The 15823-nt window shown below is 44.9% G+C and overlaps 1 protein-coding gene across 1 annotated transcript in view; it reads right to left on the bottom strand.

The window, feature by feature from the left end:
• SOAT2 (sterol O-acyltransferase 2) overlaps positions 1-15823 on the bottom strand; it is a 608478-nt gene that overhangs the window by 108125 nt on the left and 484530 nt on the right. Inside the window, exon 10 of the mRNA XM_069230936.1 lies at positions 12506-12635. Coding sequence (XP_069087037.1) covers positions 12506-12635 — 130 coding nt within the window. The remainder of the gene's footprint in view (positions 1-12505; positions 12636-15823) is intronic.

Raw genomic sequence — 15823 nt, 5'->3', positions numbered from 1 at the left:
TGCGACTTCGGGTGAGCACCGTTTCACGCATCCTCGTAGTGCCTGTTTCTGGCACTTCTCCGGGTGCTACCTGCTGCTGGGAGGGCTCCTTGTCTTGCTCGACGTCCCCTCTCTCTCCTGACGCAATTTGCGACATCCTGGTCCCTCCTGGGCCACAGCAGCATCCAAAAACGCTTACTGCGCGATTTGCAGCTAGCAAGGCTTGTTGGCGGTCTTTCGGCGGAAAAACACTTCTGCACGACTCCACGGCGTGAGGGATCCGTCCTCCAAAGGGGAAGTCTCTAGCCCTTGTCGTTCCTGCAGAAACCTAAGCTTCTTCTGTCCAGTAGAAGCTTCTTTGCACCCACAGCTGGCATTTCCTGGGCATCTGTCCATCTCCGACTTGCTTGTGACTTTTGGACTTGGTCCCCTTGTTCCACAGGTACCCTCGACTGGAAATCCATTGTTGTTGCATTGCTGGTTTGTGTCTTTCCTGCAGTATTCCCCTATCACGACTTCTTTGTCCTTTGGGGAACTTTAGTGCACTTTGCACTCACTTTTCAGGGTCTTGGGGTGGGCTATTTTTTTAACCCTCACTATTTTCTAATAGTCCCAGCGACCCTCTACAAGGTCACATAGGTTTGGGGTCCATTCGTGGTTCGCATTCCACTTTTGGAGTATATGGTTTGTGTTGCCCCTATCCCTATGTGTCCCCATTGCATCCTATTGTAACTATACATTGTTTGCACTGTTTTCTAAGACTATTACTGCATATTTTGGTATTGTGTATATATATCTTGTGTATATTTCCTATCCTCTCACTGAGGGTACACTCTGAGATACTTTGGCATATTGTCATAAAAATAAAGTACCTTTATTTTTAGTATAACTGTGTATTGTGTTTTCTTATGATATTGTGCATATGACACTAAGTGGTACTGTAGGAGCTTCACTCGTCTCCTAGTTCAGCCTAAGCTGCTCTGCTAAGCTACCATTATCTATCAGCCTATGCTGCTAGACACCCTATACACTAATAAGGGATAACTGGGCCTAGTGCAAGGTGCAAGTACCCCTAGGTACTCACTACAAGCCAGTCCAGCCTCCTACATTGGTTGTGCAGCGGTGGGATAAGTGCTTTGAGACTACTTACCACTCTTGTCATTGTACTTTTCATAAGAGAAAAATATACAAAACAAGTTCAGTGTATATACACATAACCAAAAAGTTTTCCATTTCCTCTTTTCACTCTTTTCTAAGTGCTGAAAAGTACTTCTAACTTTCTAAAAAGTTCTAAAAAGTTTAAAAAGTTTTTTTTCTCTGTCTTTCTAAAAAGCTCTGACAAACTTTTTATCCTTTTTCTATCACTTTAACTCTTTCTAAAAATGTCTGGCACAGGCCAAAATGTTGATCTGTCCAAACTTGCATATGACCACCTTAGCTGGAAAGGAGCAAGGAGTCTCTGTGTAGAAAGAGGATTGAGTGTAGGGAAGAATCCTTCCTTGGAATTGTTACTTAACATGCTTAGAGAACAAGATAAGGCTAAAAGTGCCCCATCTGTTGAAAAAGTAGCTAATGGTTCCCAATCTGATCCAGGGACTCCCCCAGGAAAAGATTCAGGAAAGAAACTTCCAAGCCTGCCCATTACTAGACAGTCTAGCATAGTTGGTACTGATGTTGAGTCACACCATACAGATAGTGTTGTCTCACATCATAGCAAGAGCATTCATTCTCATCACAGTAGAAATGATGTTTCTGTTAGCCAGGCTGTTAGGGTGCCCTCTGTAAGGGACAGGTCTCCTTCTGTCCATTCTCATCATACTTCTGTTTCAAGACATGTCCCTCCCACCCACCCTGATGACAGATTGTTAGAAAGGGAGCTCAATAGATTGAGAGTGGAACAAACCAGACTGAAGCTCAAGAAGCAACAGCTGGATTTGGATAGACAGACTTTAGAAGTAGAGAAGGAGAGACAGAAACTGGGTTTAAAAACCCATGGTGGCAGCACCAGTATTCCCCATAGTCATCCTGCAAAAGAGCATGATTCCAGGAATCTGCACAAGATAGTTCCCCCTTAAAAGGAGGGGGATGACATTAACAAGTGGTTTGCTGCACTTGAGAGGGCCTGTGCTGTACAGGATGTCCCTCAAAGGCAGTGGGCTGCTATCCTATGGCTATCATTTAGTGGAAAAGGTAGGGATAGGCTCCTTACTGTAAAAGAAAATGAAGCTAATGATTACAAAGTTCTTAAGAATGCACTCCTGGATGGTTATGGCTTAACCACTGAACAATACAGGATAAAGTTCAGAGAGACCAAAAAGGAGTCTTCACAAGACTGGGTTGATTTCATTGACCATTCAGTGAAGGCCTTGGAGGGGTGGTTACATGGCAGTAAAGTTACTGATTATGACAGCCTGTATAACTTGATCCTGAGAGAGCATATTCTTAATAATTGTGTGTCTGATTTGTTGCACCAGTACTTGGTGGAGTCTGATCTGACCTCTCCCCAAGAATTGGGAAAGAAGGCAGACAAATGGGTCAGAACAAGGGTGAACAGAAAAGTTCATACAGGGGGTGACAAAGATGGCAACAAGAAGAAGGATGGTAAGTCTTCTGACAAGGGTGGGGACAAATCTAAAAATGAGTCTTCATCAGGCCCACAAAAACACTCTGGTTGGGGTGGTGGGCCCAAATCCTCTTCTAATCAAAACAAGGAAAATAAACCATGGTGCTATTTATGTAAAATAAAAGGCCATTGGACAACAGATCCCAGTTGTCCAAAGAAAAGCACCAAGCCTCCTACCACTACAACCCCTACTGCTACACCTAGTGTCCCTACTAATAGCAGTGGTGGTGGGAGCAAACCTACTAATAGCCAATCCAAAGGAGTAGCTGGGCTCACTATTGGTAACTTAGTTGGGGTTGGTCTTGTTAGGGAGACCACAGAGGCTATATTAGTCTCTGAGGGGGCTATTGATTTAGCCACCTTAGTTGCTTGTCCCCTTAATATGGATAAGTACAAGCAGCTACCCCTAATAAATGGTGTTGAGGTTCAGGCCTACAGGGACACTGGAGCCAGTGTGACTATGGTCATAGAGAAACTGGTCCACCCTGAACAACACCTACTTGGTCACCAGTACCAAGTAACCGATGCTCACAACAACACACTTAGCCACCCCATGGCTGTTGTAAATCTCAACTGGGGGGGGGTTACTGGTCCAAAGAAAGTTGTGGTAGCCACAGATTTACCTGTAGACTGTCTACTAGGAAATGATTTGAAGACATCAGCTTGGTCAGATGTGGAGTTGGAGGCCCATGCAGCAATGCTGGGCATCCTAGGGCATATTTTTGCTTTAACCAGGGCTCAGGCCAAAAAGCAAAAAGGACAGGGAAGCTTGGATCCTGGAACAATGGACCAAGTGCTCCCTAAAACTAGGGCTAGTAGAACAAACCACTTCCGACTATCCCTCCCTCTACAGTGGATTCTACTTCTGAGGAAGAAGAATTTCCACCCTGTGCAGAACCTACACCAGAGGAGCTGGAAGCAGACACTGCTGAGCTTTTGGGTGAAGGGGGGCCTGCCAGGGAGGAGCTGAGTGTGGCACAGCAAACCTGTCCCACACTAGAGGGTCTAAGACAGCAAGCTGTCAAACAGGCTAATGGGGATGTCAGTGACTCTCACAGAGTTTACGGGGAGGACAACCTCTTGTACACTGAAGCAAGGGATCCTAAACCTGGAACTGCCAGGAGGTTAGTGATTCCTCAGGAGTACAGAAAGTTCCTCCTAACTCTAGCCCACGACATTCCCCTAGCTGGACATCTGGGGCAAATGAAAACTTGGGACAGACTTGTTCCCCTGTTTCATTGGCCTAGGATGTCTGAGGACACAAAATAATTTTGTAAGTCCTGTGAAACCTGTCAAGCCAGTGGCAAGACAGGTGGCACTCCAAAGGCACCCCTTATCCCACTGCCTGTGGTTGGGGTTCCCTTTGAAAGGGTAGGGGTTGACATAGTTGGCCCCCTTGACCCTCCTACTGCTTCAGGCAATAGGTTTATCTTGGTGGTAGTGGACCATGCCACAAGATATCCTGAAGCAATTCCTTTAAGGACCACTACAGCACCTGCAGTGGCAAAGGCCCTCCTGGGAATATTTTCTAGGGTGGGCTTCCCAAAGGAAGTAGTATCAGACAGGGGAAGCAATTTCATGTCTGCATACTTAAAGGCCATGTGGAAGGAGTGTGGGGTGACTTACAAGTTCACTACACCCTATCATCCACAAACAAATGGACTGGTGGAGAGATTTAACAAAACTCTCAAAGGCATGATTATGGGTCTCCCTGAAAAACTCCGCAGGAGATGGGATATCCTGTTACCATGCCTCCTTTTTGCCTACAGGGAGGTACCCTAGAAAGGAGTGGGCTTCAGCCCCTTTGAACTCCTCTTTGGTCACCCTGTTAGGGGTCCACTAACACTTGTCAAGGAGGGTTGGGAACAACCTTTAAAAGCTCCAAAGCAAGATATTGTGGATTATGTACTTGGCCTCAGATCAAGGATGGCTGAGTACATGAAAAAGGCCAGTAAAAACCTTCAGGCCAGCCAAGAGCTCCAGAAGCAATGGCATGATCAGAAGGCTGTTTTGGTTCAGTACAAACCAGGGCAGAAAGTGTGGGTCTTGGAGCCTGTGGCCCCAAGAGCACTCCAAGATAAATGGAGTGGACCCCACACAATTGTTGAGAAAAAGGGTGAAGTCACCTATTTAGTTGACTTAGGCACTGCCAGGAGTCCCCTTAGGGTGCTCCATGTCAATCGCCTGAAACCCTACTATGACAGGGCTGATCTCACCCTGCTCATGGCAACTGATGAGGGACAGGAAGAAGACAGTGATCCTCTACCTGATCTCTTCTCTTCCACAGAACAAGATGCTCTTGTGGAAGGTGTAGTTTTGGCTGATTGTCTTACTGCTGAGCAGAAAGACCATTGCATAAATCTCCTGGGTCCGTTTTCTGAACTCTTCTCTACTGTGCCAGGTACCACTTCTTGGTGTGAGCACACTATAGATACTGGAGACAGTTTACCTGTCAAAAGTAAGATCTATAGGCAGCCTGACCATGTCAGGGACTGCATAAAGCAAGAGGTGCAGAAAATGCTAGAACTGGGAGTGGTTGAGCACTCTGAAAGTCCATGGGCTTCTCCTGTGGTACTTGTACCAAAACCCCATTCCAAAGATGGAAAGAAGGAAATGCGGTTTTGTGTAGACTACAGAGGTCTCAACCAGGTAACCAAAACTGATGCTCACCCTATACCCAGGGCAGATGAGCTCATAGATACACTGGCATCTGCCAAGTATCTAAGCACTTTTGATTTGACTGCAGGGTATTGGCAGATCACATTATCAGAAGAGGCTAAACCTAAAACTGCATTTTCAACCATTGGAGGACATTACCAGTTCACTGTAATGCCTTTTGGATTGAAAAATGCACCTGCCACTTTTCAGAGGTTGGTGAACACAGTCCTGAAAGGGCTGGAAGCTTTCAGTGCAGCATATTTGGACGATATAGCTGTCTTTAGCTCCAGCTGGGATGATCACCTGGGCCACCTATGGAAAGTTTTAGAGGTCCTGCAAAAGGCAGGCCTCACTATCAAGGCTTCAAAGTGCCAGATAGGGCAGGGTAAGGTGGTTTATCTGGGACACCTTGTTGGTGGGGAACAGATTGCACCACTTCAGGGGAAAATCCAAACAATTATTGATTGGGTTCCCCCTACCACTCAGACTCAGGTGAGAGCCTTCCTAGGCCTCACTGGGTATTACAGGAGGTTCATTAAGAACTATGGCTCCATTGCAGCCCCTCTTAATGACCTCACATCCAAGAAAATGCCTAAAAAGGTATTATGGACAGCAAACTGTCAGAAAGCTTTTGAGGAGCTGAAGCAGGCCATGTGCTCTGCACCTGTCCTGAAAAGCCCTTGTTACTCTAAAAAATTCTATGTCCAAACTGATGCATCTGAATTAGGAGTAGGGGCAGTCCTATCACAACTTAATTCTGAGGGCCAGGATCAACCTGTTGCTTTTATTAGTAGGAGGTTGACCCCTAGAGAAAAGCGTTGGTCTGCCATAGAGAGGGAGGCCTTTGCTGTGGTCTGGGCTCTGAAGAAGTTGAGGCCATACCTGTTTGGCACTCACTTCATTGTTCAGACAGACCACAAACCTCTACTTTGGCTAAAACAAATGAAAGGTGAAAATCCTAAATTATTGAGGTGGTCCATATCCCTACAGGGAATGGACTATACAGTGGAACATAGACCTGGGAGTAGCCACTCCAATGCAGATGGACTCTCCAGATATTTCCACTTAGACAATGAAGACTCATCAGGTCATGGCTAGTCTTATTGTCCTTCGTTTGGGGGGGGGTTGTGTAGGAAAGTACCATCTTGCCTGGCATGTTACCCCCATTTTTCACTGTATATATGTTGTTTTAGTTGTATGTGTCACTGGGACCCTGTCACCCAGGGCCCCAGTGCTCATAAGTGTGCCTGAATGTGTTACCTGTGTAGTGACTAACTGTCTCACTGAGGCTCTGCTAACCAGAACCTCAGTGGTTATGCTCTCTCATTTCTTTCAAATTGTCACTAACAGGCTAGTGACCAATTTTACCAATTTACATTGGCTTACTGGAACACCCTTATAATTCCCTAGTATATGGTACTGAGGTACCCAGGGTATTGGGGTTCCAGGAGATCCCTATGGGCTGCAGCATATCTTTTGCCACCCATAGGGAGCTCTGACAATTCTTACACAGGCCTGCCACTGCAGCCTGAGTGAAATAACGTCCACGTTATTTCACAGCCATTTTACACTGCACTTAAGTAACTTATAAGTCACCTATATGTCTAACCTTTACCTGGTAAAGGTTGGGTGCTAAGTTACTTAGTGTGTGGGCACCCTGGCACTAGCCAAGGTGCCCCCACATTGTTCAGGGCCAATTCCCCGGACTTTGTGAGTGCGGGGACACCATTACACGCGTGCACTACATATAGGTCACTACCTACATGTAGCTTCACAATGGTAACTCCGAATATGGCCATGTAATATGTCTATGATCATGGAATTGCCCCCTCTATACCATCCTGGCATAGTTGGCACAATCCCATGATCCCAGTGGCCTGTAGCACAGACCCTGGTACTGCCAAACTACCTTTCCCGGGGTTTCACTGCAGCTGCTGCTGCTGCCAACCCCTCAGACAGGCATCTGCCCTCCTGGGGTCCAGCCAGGCCTGGCCCAGGATGGCAGAACAAAGAACTTCCTCTGAGAGAGGGTGTTACACCCTCTCCCTTTGGAAAATGGTGTGAAGGCAGGGGAGGAGTAGCCTCCCCCAGCCTCTGGAAATGCTTTCATGGGCACTTTTGGTGCCCATTTCTGCATAAGCCAGTCTACACCGGTTCAGGGACCCCTTAGCCCTGCTCTGGCGCGAAACTGGACAAAGGAAAGGGGAGTGACCACTCCCCTGACCTGCACCTCCCCTGGGAGGTGCCCAGAGCTCCTCCAGTGTGCTCCAGACCTCTGCCATCTTGGAAACAGAGGTGCTGCTGGCACACTGAACTGCTCTGAGTGGCCAGTGCCACCAGGTGACGTCAGAGACTCCTCCTGATAGGCTCCTTCAGTTGTTGCTAGCCTATCCTCTCTCCTAGGTAGCCAAACCCTCTTTTCTGGCTATTTAGGGTCTCTGTCTCTTGGGATTCCTTAGATAACGAATGCAAGAGCTCATCCGAGTTCCTCTGCATCTCTCTCTTCACCTTCTGCCAAGGAATCGACTGCTGACCGCGCTGGAAGCCTGCAAAACTGCAACATAGTAGCAAAGACGACTACTGCAACTCTGTAACGCTGATCCTGCCGCCTTCTCGACTGTTTTCCTGGTGGTGCATGCTGTGGGGGTAGTCTGCCTCCTCGCTGCACTAGAAGCTCCGAAGAAATCTCCCGTGGGTCGACGGAATCTTCCCCCTGCAACCGCAGGCACCAAAAAGCTGCATTACCGGTCCCTTGGGTCTCCTCTCAGCATGACGAGCGAGGTCCCTCGAATCCAGCAACTCTGTCCAAGTGACTCCCACAGTCCAGTGACTCTTCAGTCCAAGTTTGGTGGAGGTAAGTCCTTGCCTTCCCACGCCAGACTGCATTGCTGGGAACCGCGACTTTTGCAGCTACTCCGGCCTCCGTGCACTTCCGGTGGAAATCCTTTGTGCACAGTCCAGCCTGGGTCTACGGCACTCTAACCTGCATTGCACGACCTCCTAAGTTGTTCTCCGGCGACGTGGGACTCCTTTGTGCGACTTCGGGTGAGCACCGTTTCACGCATCCTCGTAGTGCCTGTTTCTGGCACTTCTCCGGATGCTACCTGCTGCTGAGAGGGCTCCTTGTCTTGCTCGACGTCCCCACTCTCTCCTGACGCAATTTGCGACATCCTGGTCCCTCCTGGGCCAGAGCAGCATCCAAAAACGCTTACCGCACGATTTGCAGCTAGCAAGGCTTGTTGGCGGTTTTTCGGCGGGAAAACACTTCTGCACGACTCTCCACGGCATGAGGGATCCGTCCTCCAAAGGGGAAGTCTCTAGCCCTTGTCGTTCCTGCAGAAACCTAAGCTTCTTCTGTCCAGTAGAAGCTTCTTTGCACCCACAGCTGGCATTTCCTGGGCATCTGCCCATCTCCGACTTGCTTGTGACTTTTGGACTTGGTCCCCTTGTTGCACATGTACCCTCGACTGGAAATCCATCGTTGTTGCATTGCTGGTTTGTGTCTTTCTGCAGTATTCCCCTATCACGACTTCTTTGTCCTTTGGGGAACTTTAGTGCACTTTGCACTCACTTTTCAGGGTCTTGGGGTGGGCTATTTTTCTAACCCTCACTATTTTCTAATAGTCCCAGCGACCCTCTACAAGGTCACATAGGTTTGGGGTCCATTCGTGGTTCGCATTCCACTTTTGGAGTATATGGTTTGTGTTGCCCCTATCCCTATGTGTCCCCATTGCATCCTATTGTAACTATACATTGTTTGCACTGTTTTCTAAGACTATTACTGCATATTTTGGTATTGTGTATATATATCTTGTGTATATTTCCTATCCTCTCACTGAGGGTACACTCTGAGATACTTTGGCATATTGTCATAAAAATAAAGTACCTTTATTTTTAGTATAACTGTGTATTGTGTTTTCTTATGATATTGTGCATATGACACTAAGTGGTACTGTAGGAGCTTCACTCGTCTCCTAGTTCAGCCTAAGATGCTCTGCTAAGCTACCATTATCTATCAGCCTATGCTGCTAGACACCCTATACACTAATAAGGGATAACTGGGCCTGGTGCAAGGTGCAAGTACCCCTAGGTACTCACTGCAAGCCAGTCCAGCCTCCTACAACAAGACCATTAACAATTTGCAGTGCTACCTTTCGGCCTCAAGTCAGCACCGAGAACGTTCTCCAAATGCATGGCGGTGGTGGCAGCCCATCTAAGAAAACGTTGAATCTTTGTCTATCCCTGTCTAGGCAATTGGCTCATAAAGGCATCCACATCTCAAGAGGCCCAACTGCATTTCAATTGGACCTACCAACTTCTTCAACAATTGGGCCTTCAGGTCAACGCCATCACCTGTCCAGAGGTTGCACTACTTAGGCGCCACCATCGACACCATTCAAGCAAAGGTGTTTCCTTCGGAGGAGCAACGTTCATCGATCCTTCGGAAATGCCAGGCTCGAGAGAGAGCACCTCATTCAACGGCAAGAATAGACTTGCATCTCCAAGGATCAATGGCGTCTTGCATCTACCTCACTCCAAATGCTCACCTCCACATGAGGCCCTTGCAGGAGTGCAGGAAAACCAATGGAATCAGCTGATCGGCAAATGGGAGGACAGGATTACTCTCTCTCCACATGCAATGCAATCCCTCAAGTGGTAGTGTTCTCCAAACAATCTTCTGAAAGGGATGCCATTCCACCAACAGGTTCCCACACAGACGATAGTCACGGACTCATTGTTACTCGGATGGGGTGCCCATATGGATCACCTAGAGATTCAGGGCTCTTGGTCCCGGAAGGAGAGATCGTATCTCATCAATCTCCTAGAGCTACGTGCAGTCCATCTCGCACTCAAAGCCTTCTTTCCAGCATTCACCACAAATACTCTGCTTCTTCAAACAGACAATACGACCACCATGTACTACTTGAACAAGTTACTTGAAGAAAGGCGAACATCAACACTTAAGAAGACATTTTCAGAACAGTGCTCCGGGTTCCACGCAGGCGGGCGGAACTATTCAGCGCTTATGACTATCATGGAAATACTCCTACGAGAGAACTGGAGTTACAGGTAAGAAACTATTCCTTCCTGATATACTTTTGTTTTCGTTAACTAGTCACCCTTGTTCACATTTACATTCCAATTCTTTTTCATTAGCACCTACTCATTAGGAGGTGTGTATATTTGTACTTGATTTGTGAAAATAAAGCTAACATTCTCGTTCGGCTCCAATCTTGAATGCATGTGAATCTTTTACAGTAGAATATGTGTTTTCTCTTAGGAGAGATGAAGAGATTGTACACAAAACACTCATCTTAAAAAATATCTCCTTTTTTAAATTGGACAATGTGCAGAAAGAGAGGAAAGGCACCCACAAGTTAAAAAAAAAAATCTGAACCTTAGTAATTTAGCAAACATTGTGGATAAAACAAAGGTCATAGTGGCGTTACAGTTAGGATTCAGCATTTTAAAAAACCTTGAAAATTCAATGAAAAAAACAAATACTACATAATAGTTAGGTTCTGAATTTACACGCACAAAGCCATAGAAATTCAGCTGTTATAAAGTTATTTTAAGTAACTATAACTCGTGCCCTAGGGTAACTGTAACTCACACCCTCGCAATGCAAAGCTAATTACCCTACATATTACATCAGTCATGGCATTTTCTGTGGCATCATTGATATTATCACTGCAACATTTGCAATAAAATTATTGATGAGAAAACTGTGCATAGCCAGGGCACGAGTTATAGTTACCCTAGGGCACGAGTTAAAGTCACTAGAAATAACTCTAACTAGCTGAATTTCTATGGTTTTGTGTGTGTAAATTCAGACCCTAACTATAAAGTCCCTGTAAACTTTCTTTTTCCAGTGAATTTATATATATATATACAGAGAGAGAGGGATGTGTAGATAGATTGTAATATGTTACATATTTCCAATTATCGTAATAAATAGCATAGCACTTTCTGCTTTATGCCATGCTGTTGTTTCATTGGCATTAGTTATAAACAAAAGTATGCCCTTCGTTTTCATCCATGCATATCTAGATGATTTAGGTGGGGGTCCAATTCAGAAGATGCTGCTCTACTAAGGCAAACCATAGGTTATATCCTTTCATGGTGGTAATAAATGCCTGAATCTATGTTTATTATTACAATTACTCCAAAGTTCCCATGTACTGAGCCACATTTATTTGGATTGGCTTGGTGTAAATGTATTTATCTATCTATCTAGTTAGTCTAGTATCGCTCAACCAATACAAAAACAAAGTTAAAGTGAAGTTATGGTTAGCTTTTGTGAAAATGCCTTAAGGTATGTTTAAAAAAACTCATACGTTCAATTAAAAAGGCTGCAAGTACAGTGCCATTATGGTTATGAATCAAAACCAAACCTACAGTGAAATTGGCTGACTATGGTTAGCTCTGTACTACATAATGAGCAGAATAGCCAGGCAAACCATAACTCACACCCCAAATGTAATCCCTATTATTCATTTATAGATTGTGCTATAATAAAAGCCAACTATAACTTCACCTTTAGCATTTGATTTTTCAGTGAACTTATATACCACATCCAATATTTGTCTAAGCTGCCTCTAGTGGTCAGCCTCTGCAGATGCATTTATCAAAACGGAGCATAACTTCACATTAATCGAAGGTTGTCACTCTGTGTAGTTAGGATTCCAAGCAATAGGACTTCCTCGGATTTTTGAATGGTAATAGCTTTGTCACCGTTATATATATATATATCCACATTTATAGTTTATTTATTCCAGTGGTATGTGACTCTATAAATATATAATGCTAATGTAAATGTTTCCCAACTATAACAATAGTCACTAGCTTTGCGATATTTTATGTATTTGACTGCAAATCTCCAGCCTTCCTGTTGATTTGATGAGTTTATGGTATACTTGTGCTTGAAAACCTGGAGATGAGAAATGGACCATGAAATTTAAACGTATCCACTTTATTTCCTTATCAGACAAAAGCCCCAAAGAATTATGTGGGTGGGGCAGGCATAAACGAACCAGTTGTGGACCATTTCACCTTAAACGTTTTAACCACTGGATCCTCTTTTCGGTCCAGTTACTCAGAGGTGCAAGGTTTGCAAGAAAAGGTATTAGAGAGAAGCATACAAACTGGGACAAGAAACGTTTCCACGAGTGTTTCTATTTAGTCACAACAAAGCAAAATGCCAAAATTGGAAGAATAATTGTTCTGTTTTATTAGTGCCCTTACCTGGCAGCGTTGCGTGGAAGATGGAGAGCACCAGGGTCTTGGTACTGAAGGGTTGTTTGCTCATGTTGGTGAAGACAGGAATACAGAGCGTCACCAGGATAAAATATACATAAAACAGGCACCCTAAAAACTAAAAAAGGAGATAGAAAATCAAGTAGCTGTGTCACAGTTCAATTCCGAGCAAACGTTGAACATCCACTGAAATTGGCATTTCACCTACGCTCTAACTTGCCAAAACAAATCTGAATTTTGATTCAGCTGTATTACTTTTCAGAACTGTTCTATTTAACTGCACTGCCTGGACGGGGGTCTGTGCAAACTACCCAACTCCTGACATGTGAAGGAATACCTCTTACCATTTACCTCATGAGTCGCCACCTCTTAGCCTCATAATGGACTCTCTTGCCTACGAGTTCAATACCTTGGTGTCACTATTCTCCTGAGTAATTTGAAAGTTTCTATCCCATCCCTCCATCACTAGTACTTTTGGGTATATCCTTCGCTGGCGTGGGATTGCTGTTCCAAAAGCAGCACCGATGTGGCAGCTCTCCTGTGCCATGCCTTAAGTGGTAGCATACATTTCTATCTGTGTATAACCTCACAGTACACAGGGAGCAAAGGGTGGCTGCGTCAGAATGTCCAACCTGAGTGCAATTACAGTTTTCTTAGCATGAAAACATTCGACTCATTTAAGTGGAGGGATGAAGACTTTACTTCTGAATGCTTGCTGGTCAATCACAATGTGCTCTGCATGGATGGGAATCCTACAGTAGACAAGTGGAAATGTGGTATGCAAGTTGGCAAGTAGCCCAATCTGATCTGAATTAGCTGGTTAATCTCTTAAAAGTAGGACGTTCTATCTCCCCAAATTGAACTCAGAGCTCTTAAAAATTGGTGCAACACTTAACACCTATGTGAGATCAATTTCAGCTGCCTGTTGTACTCTATAATAGTGATGTACAACAAGGAAAACAAATGCATCTGCAATAGATAGAAGTGACTCAACATTTATTTAAGTTTAAAAACTGTGTATAAACACTTGGAAAAGAAGTGAAATAATAGTGTTCACCCCCCACTCTGTCTCGCCTTTTCATTAATGGTATTTAACCCACACATGAAATCCTGAGGGAATATATCTATAGATAGAAGCTACCTAAAAAGAGTGAGGGAGACTACTTACTTGGGGATAAGGATATCAGACTCCTGTGTGGCCTGAAAAACTACTAAAAAGCACTGCTATCCTAAAATATAGAGGGTTGCTCTAAATATCTAAATTCTTCAGGCAATCCTCATGCCAGCCTTTATCACCAACTATAGAGATATATAGAAAGCAAGCAGTCAATAGAGTATCTATGGATACTGAACTATGGGGGCATTGTGATGCTTCTTGTTTAGAGAAAGTGGTGGCTAGCATCTACGGAGGGGGCAGCTAAATCGGTGGATGTGCATGCATACACGCAAATACATAAAAAAAAAAAAAACTAATAAAAAATACACTTACCGAATCACAAGTCATCCTCCCTCCGGACGTCTCTGAAGTGCAGTGGGTGGGCCAAAGCAAACTCACTTGACTAGTTCTGGTGCTGCTCACATGCTGTAAACCAGCATGTGAGCAGCACCCTGTTTGGTGTGAGCAGCATCTCTTGGCGCTCCCCAGCGCACTGGAGGCCTGGACTTGCTCTCAGCCCAGCTGTTCAAGACACCTGGGTTTAGAATTTTAAAGTGCGCATGTTAGGCAGGCCTTCGCAAAACAGCCGGCCAAAGAGACATGCACACTTTAAACAGTGCACAGGCAGCCCTCTGCCCACCACTCCTCCCTGCAGCCACTCACCAGGTCTCCCTACGTCCTGACACTCGGTTCAGGACAGGATGATGAAAAATATAAGAGTAATAAATTACCCTTTTATTTTTCATCTCTGGGGCATTTAAGTGGGGTGACGCTCCTCTGTTCCAATGGAGAAGCTGCGACTGGAGAAAGTTGCCTTAGCATCTTACAGGGAGTACCTGCGTGAAATGGTTGAAAGGCAAAATGCTGTGGCTGTCTTATTAAAAATGCACTTGTAGAGCGTGGCTTGCCAAATTATTCGTCAGATGTGAATTTTCTTACAACTGGGCCAAGAGACTTCATTATAAAAAGATTTTGGCAGTGTTTTGGGCCAATCACTATTCCAGCGTGCTCCATGGGTAGGCTGACTGTCACCCTTTTCCTGTCCAAACGGGATTATAGATTTGAAGAATAATTAGACCAGACAGAACCCTCCGTAGCACAGTCACTTTACATAAAGTTTACACTTGGGACCTTGCCAATTGCCTCCTTCACATGTAAGTGGCCAGCTCAGGGTGAAGGCAACAATGTATGCCCAACATGTATGTTATACAAGGAGACTAAGAGCCATCTTTTAGGTTTTTTTGTTAAGTTTATACCAGGCCTAGGTCAAAATGGGTAAAACCATTGTGTAAGCTCTTAGGCAAACTGCACCGAAAGTAAAAATGACAAATACTACCTTGATTGTTGTATTTTCAGCTTCCAAATTTCTACATGCCGCTTGGTGTGTAAGGAACAAGTTAATGAAAGGAAGCTATGAAATCATGCTGGGGGTGATATGGTAAAACTGCTTATTGTATATGGGAAGGGGAAAGTCTATCAATTTGTAGTTTGCTGGATTTGGCCCTTTTTGCAGGGCCATCCCCAAACTTTTTGCCTCCTTCTACCTATTTGTTCTGACCTGTTTTTGTTGGCTTTAGGACTGTGGGCACTTTACCATTGCTAACCAGTGCTAAAGTGCATATGCTGTCTGTCTAAATTGTATTAGTGATTGGTTTATCCATGATTGGCATATTTAATTTACCAGTAAGTCTCTAGTAAAGTGCACCACAGGTGCCCAGTGCCTGTAAATCAAAAGCTACTAGTAAGCCTGCTGCACTGATTGTGTCACACAAGTGAGTAGCCCTGTAAACATGTCTCAGACCTACCACTGCAGTGTCTGTGTGGGCTGTTTGGAACTGCCAGTGCAACCTGACCAGTGCACCCACTTGCCAGGCCTAAGCCTTCCCTTTTACTACATATGTCACCCCTAAGGTAGGCCCAAGGCAGCCCCATGGGCAGGGTGCAGTGTATTTAAAAGGTAGGACATGTACTGGTGTGTTTTACATGTCCTGGTAGTGGAATACTGCCAAATTCCATTTTCACTATTGCAAGGCCTGTCTCTCCGATAGGTTAACATGGGGGTTGGTTTTAATGACCTTTTAAGTGTCATTTCCCAGGAAGAACAGATAGAGATGTGAAGTTTGGGGTCTCTGAACTCTCAATTTAAAAAT

Source organism: Pleurodeles waltl, chromosome 4_2 (genome assembly GCF_031143425.1).
Source record: "Pleurodeles waltl isolate 20211129_DDA chromosome 4_2, aPleWal1.hap1.20221129, whole genome shotgun sequence".
Taxonomy (NCBI): domain Eukaryota; kingdom Metazoa; phylum Chordata; class Amphibia; order Caudata; family Salamandridae; genus Pleurodeles; species Pleurodeles waltl.
This window is presented reverse-complemented; position numbering and strand designations above follow the sequence as displayed.